General features: G+C 36.6%; 1 protein-coding gene across 1 annotated transcript; it reads right to left on the reverse strand.

The window, feature by feature from the left end:
• Positions 1–1,282: 1,282 nt before the first annotated feature.
• On the reverse strand, positions 1,283–2,140 carry LOC142165041 (uncharacterized). The gene has a single exon (XM_075223685.1). The coding sequence runs from the start codon at positions 2,138–2,140 to the stop codon at positions 1,283–1,285; it is 858 nt and encodes a 285-aa protein (XP_075079786.1).
• Positions 2,141–4,912: the final 2,772 nt, after the last annotated feature.

Consider the following 4,912-nt stretch of genomic DNA (forward strand, 5'->3'; position numbering starts at 1 on the left):
AGCCTCTTGGTGCTCAGGGGAACACCAAGATATCTTATTGGTAACTCTCCTTTAGTGAACCCAGTTAACTCCATGATTTGCTGTTGAATTGTTGTATCTACACCTCCAAAATAAATGGAGTTTTTGTCTCTATTAGCACTTAGTCCAGAAGTTATTGAGAACTCTTGGAAACAATCAAATAACATTTGAATAGACTTCACATCGCCCCTGTAAAATAGTAGTAAGTCATCAGCAAATCCCAGTTGTATAACATTCATCTTCTCACACTTTGGATGATAGTTAAAGTCAGGTTCATTCCCCATACTCTTTAGCACTCTACTGAAATATTCCATCACTAGAACAAATAGAAATGGGGACATTGGGTCCCCCTGCCTTAACCTTTTCTTTGCGTTAGAAGGCTCTGTTGGTTGCCCATTGATAAGAATAGAGTAGGATACATTTTTCAAGCATTCCATGATCCACTGAATAAATTGAGTAGGGAAGTTCAGTCCAACCAAAACTTGTTCTATGAATATCCACTCTACAAAGTCATATGCCTTTTGCATGTCCACTTTTAGCATACATCTTGGAGATATGCCCTTCCTATTATATCCTTTCACCAGTTCATGGCTAAGGATTATGTTATCACTGATTAGTCTCCCAGGAACAAAAGCTTACTGACTTCTGTCCACCAAAATATCCATCACCTCTTGCATTCTCTTTGTAAGAATTTTGGACACAATCTTATATATCACCGAACAACAGGAGATTGGCCCGTATTGCTTTACTGAAGAAGGGTTCTTGACTTTTGGTATTAAAGTAACAGAAGTACAATTAACTGATTTGTACATAACTCCAGTCTCAAAAAAATTAAGTATAACATCTACTACCTCATTACCAATCACAGGCCAAGCTTTTTTGAAAAAATATACATTGAAACCATCCACTCCTGGTGCTTTCATATCATTAATGTCCTTAACAGCCATGTAAACTTTCTCTCTTGTGATAGGATTAATCAGTTGGAGTTGTTGGCTTCTATTCAGTTTAGGAAAAAACTGAGAGTTTTACTGCAGGCAATTAGGGTGCTGTTGTGCCAAGAAGCTGTTTGTAAAATTTCAGGACCTCCTCCTTGATATCTTTTTCTGCGTGTAACATTACTCCATCTACTGTTACTAATGTTTTGATATGATTAATAACACTTTTATTTTTCATACAAGCAAAAAAAATAGGCACTATTAGAGTCCCCAAGCTTTAACCATTTCACCCTTGACTTCTGCTGAGCTATCATCTCGTCAATTTTCACTCATTTCTCTAAATCCATCTTTAGTGATTTTTCCTTATCAAACAAAGCAGGATCATGCCCAGGAAGTCTCATTTGTTCTTGAGCCTCTTGTAAGTTGCTTCTGATGGTACTGATCCTCATATCTACTGCATTATACTTTTCCTTATTAAGAAGTTTCATTTCAGTCTTCACATTCTGTAGCTTTTGCCATATGCTTTTCAGAAAAACCCCGCTCACTGGTTCCCTCCAACCTTTTGCTACCTTATCCAGAAATTCTTGATGTTCAGTTAAATGGTTCAAAAATTTAAAAGGTCTAGCTCTTCTTCCTATATGATTATCAAAGGTAATACTTAAGGGAGAGTGGTCTGAGAACCCAGGATCAAGTACTGTCACTTCTAGATGAGGTAGTCTTATCATCCAATCCCCATTTACCACTGCTCTATCAATTTTGCTGCATATGTGGTTTTTTGTCCATGTGTATTTTCTTCCCACCGTCTTCAGTTCAGTCAATCCTGTTTCAAATAAAAAATCAGTAAAATCTCTAGTTTCCTGTTCTTGAATCTCTGCACCATTTAGTCTGTCATCCACATGAATTACTGCATTATAATCACCCATTAAAAGCCACGGTCCTTGCTGTGAATTTTCTAGTTCTTTCAGATCTATCCACAAATATCTTCTGTCACCCACACTGTGCAGTCCATAGATTGCAGTGAAGTAGAAGTCAATAGTTTGATATTGATTTGACACTTTGATAGGGGTATGATCTATAGGATTATGATCCCATAGAATCCAGATCCTCCCTCTATCTGAATTATAATTGGCATGCCAACTCCAACTAGGTACTATCTTCTTTATTATTTTCTCCACATTCTGCTCCATCACTCTATGTTCCACTATAGCTATTATTTTTACTCTATTACTATGTATAAACACTTTAATCTCCTTTTGTTTGTACAACTTATTCAAGCCCCTGACATTCCAAGTGATCAAACTCATTTAAAAATAGGAGGTGGTGCAAGACTCTTCACTCCTCCACTCTGGATACTTTGTCCTCTATCCTTTGTGTTTCCATGATCATTCTGCATAGGAAACCCTTTTTTCGTTAATGTACTAAATCCATTAGTAACCTTAAGCAGCTCTTGCCCAATATTTAGACTTTGACCATGCTTTGTTGTATTCTTGCCCACTGCTATCTGACAATTACTTTTTAGCTCTATTGTCTTCACTGTAGGTAATGCTTCTTTATCTTTTTGTGTCACCTTTGTTAGATTGTCAACAACCCTTTGAGGTACAACCTGATTGTTAGCTTTAGCATGCCACACTTGTATCTGTTTCTTAGGTTTCTCCCTCTCCTGCTGTGTGTGCATTTTCTGAATGGTTTTATTAGGACATACATGTCCAATTTGTAAACATTTATTGCAGTAATCAGGCTGGCAATTGTACCAAATTTCCTAATCAAAGACTTCCCCACTTGGATCCTTTACTTTGATAGATTGAGGGAGAGGCTTGGTCACATCCATCTCAATCAAAACTCTAGCAAAAGAACTTCTCTCTATATTAGAAGTACACTCGTCAGCATATATAGGATTTTCCAATACACTACTGATTCGACTAAGCGACTCCATGCACCAACAGTTTAGAGGTAAGTTTGGGAACTTGACCCACAATGGTATTCTACTCAGAGTTTCATCATTAAAATCAAAATTATCCTCCCAAGCCTTGATTATTATTGGTATGTTGTTTAAAGTGTGTGGTCCAGAAAAAATTACCTCATTCCTATCTTCCATTGTGTTGAATTTGATAATAAAGTAGCCCTCGTTGTGGTAGTAGATCTTAGGTTTTGCCACAAAATTCCATTGAGCTTTGATGAATCTTTCTAAAGCTCCTATAGTAGGAGAGCTTCCCACCACATAAAGGATCACTGATGTCTTCCACTTTTCCGTATCCTTATCTACATCTTCCTTCCTCAATTGTACAATATTTTCACCATCCTCAATAAGAGGACCTATATATTTTAAATTCATACCCCTAGCAGCCAACCTATTGCTGGCAAATAGATTTGTCCACTTCTGCTCCTTTTCCTTCGATTAGCACCTGTATTCTCATTCAATTGACGGGCCTCATGTTCCTTCTCATTGCTCTTCCTTAGATTCATAGAACTAGTAGTTGTAGAATTAGGGACTGAAATTTGCTTATCCAAACTCTGCATATCGCCCTCCATCCGGTCCACCCCCTGACTCTTCACATTTGTCTTTCCAACATTCATTGATGTATTGTTCTTAGTATTTGTCACTGAAACCTGCTTCTCCAAACAAAGATTGGTGCTAATCGGTGGTTTCCTCATCACATCTGGGCTCGAAATTTTCATATTAGGAACCCTAGTTTCCTTGGGCTCAACTTCGTCAATTTCCTCTGATGTAGGCCTTCAATTGATCTTCTTCGTTTTCCAATCTGATAGTTGAATTTTGTTTACTGCCTTCCGCTGCTTTCCCCTGGCCATTTCTGGCAGGAAGCGCACGTTAGAAGCACTCTATCGTGCGCCTAAGAGAGAGAGAAGTTTTATAAGATCTATTTTTGCTAATATTAATGTGTTAAACTTCCTCTATAAATATTGGGTTCAACATTTAAAGTTTTTAATATTGAATTCATTGTATTTTATAATTACAGATTTAATCTTCTATCTATTTCAATGAATTTATAATAGTGTGCATAAAAAATATTGGGTTAAGATTAGCTACGCAATAATGTATCCGCCTCTCGAGGTGGAAAAATGAAAGAAATTGGAGTCGACATAGTATTTGGACAACCAATGATATCGCAACCCCACTATTTCTCAAATCGAGTCATGTATATAGTTGCATCAACTATTACAGAAATGTTAGTTTTATATATACCGGAAGTGTAAGAATATCTTGTATTATCAAGTCACCCTGAAGATCATCAAATCTAACTATACAGTCGGTGGAATTAGTAATGTGAAATATGAGACAAGTAACACTCTAAACATGCATGTTACATTGCATTAATCGTGTAAAAATCAATTTGTACTATCAGTAGGTTTAGGGTAATTTCATTGTAAAATAACTTGGCACAGTTATATCGTACACTGAATTCTGAATTCAAAGTTGAGAAGAGGGGGATTCTCTTATTGTAAATTAGTGGCGGAGTAAGAATTTAAGTTATAGGTTCAGTCGAACTCATTAGCTTTGGTGCAATCATGTATTTATCTTAAAAGTTAATTAAATATGTGTAAATAACTAATTTAGAATCTAATAAATTTTAAATCATGACTCAGTCCTTGCCGTGCAAACATAATTTTAATCCTGAATTATCCGGGGTGGGAGGGGGGCTGAAAAGGATGCAACATCTCGTCCATGCGTCAGGTGAAACCTTAAAAGAGGACCTCCTTATAGTTGACGAAAATGATTTATATCTGCTCCAATCTGTTCTGTTCCAACAAGAAATAAACACCTACTACTAAATACAACCTCTCATTGTCTTCATTGACCTAGTTTTTGACCCTTGTCTTATTTCTTATTCCAAAAGCATATCCACCTAATTGCTTGCTAAAAGGTTGATTACACTATTCGAACCGGAAAATGTCTACTATTTACAGTCTGTAAAGGGAAAAGTGTCTTTTCTTCCCAAATA

Source organism: Nicotiana tabacum, chromosome 10 (genome assembly GCF_000715075.1).
Source record: "Nicotiana tabacum cultivar K326 chromosome 10, ASM71507v2, whole genome shotgun sequence".
NCBI classification, from domain to species: Eukaryota; Viridiplantae; Streptophyta; class Magnoliopsida; order Solanales; family Solanaceae; genus Nicotiana; species Nicotiana tabacum.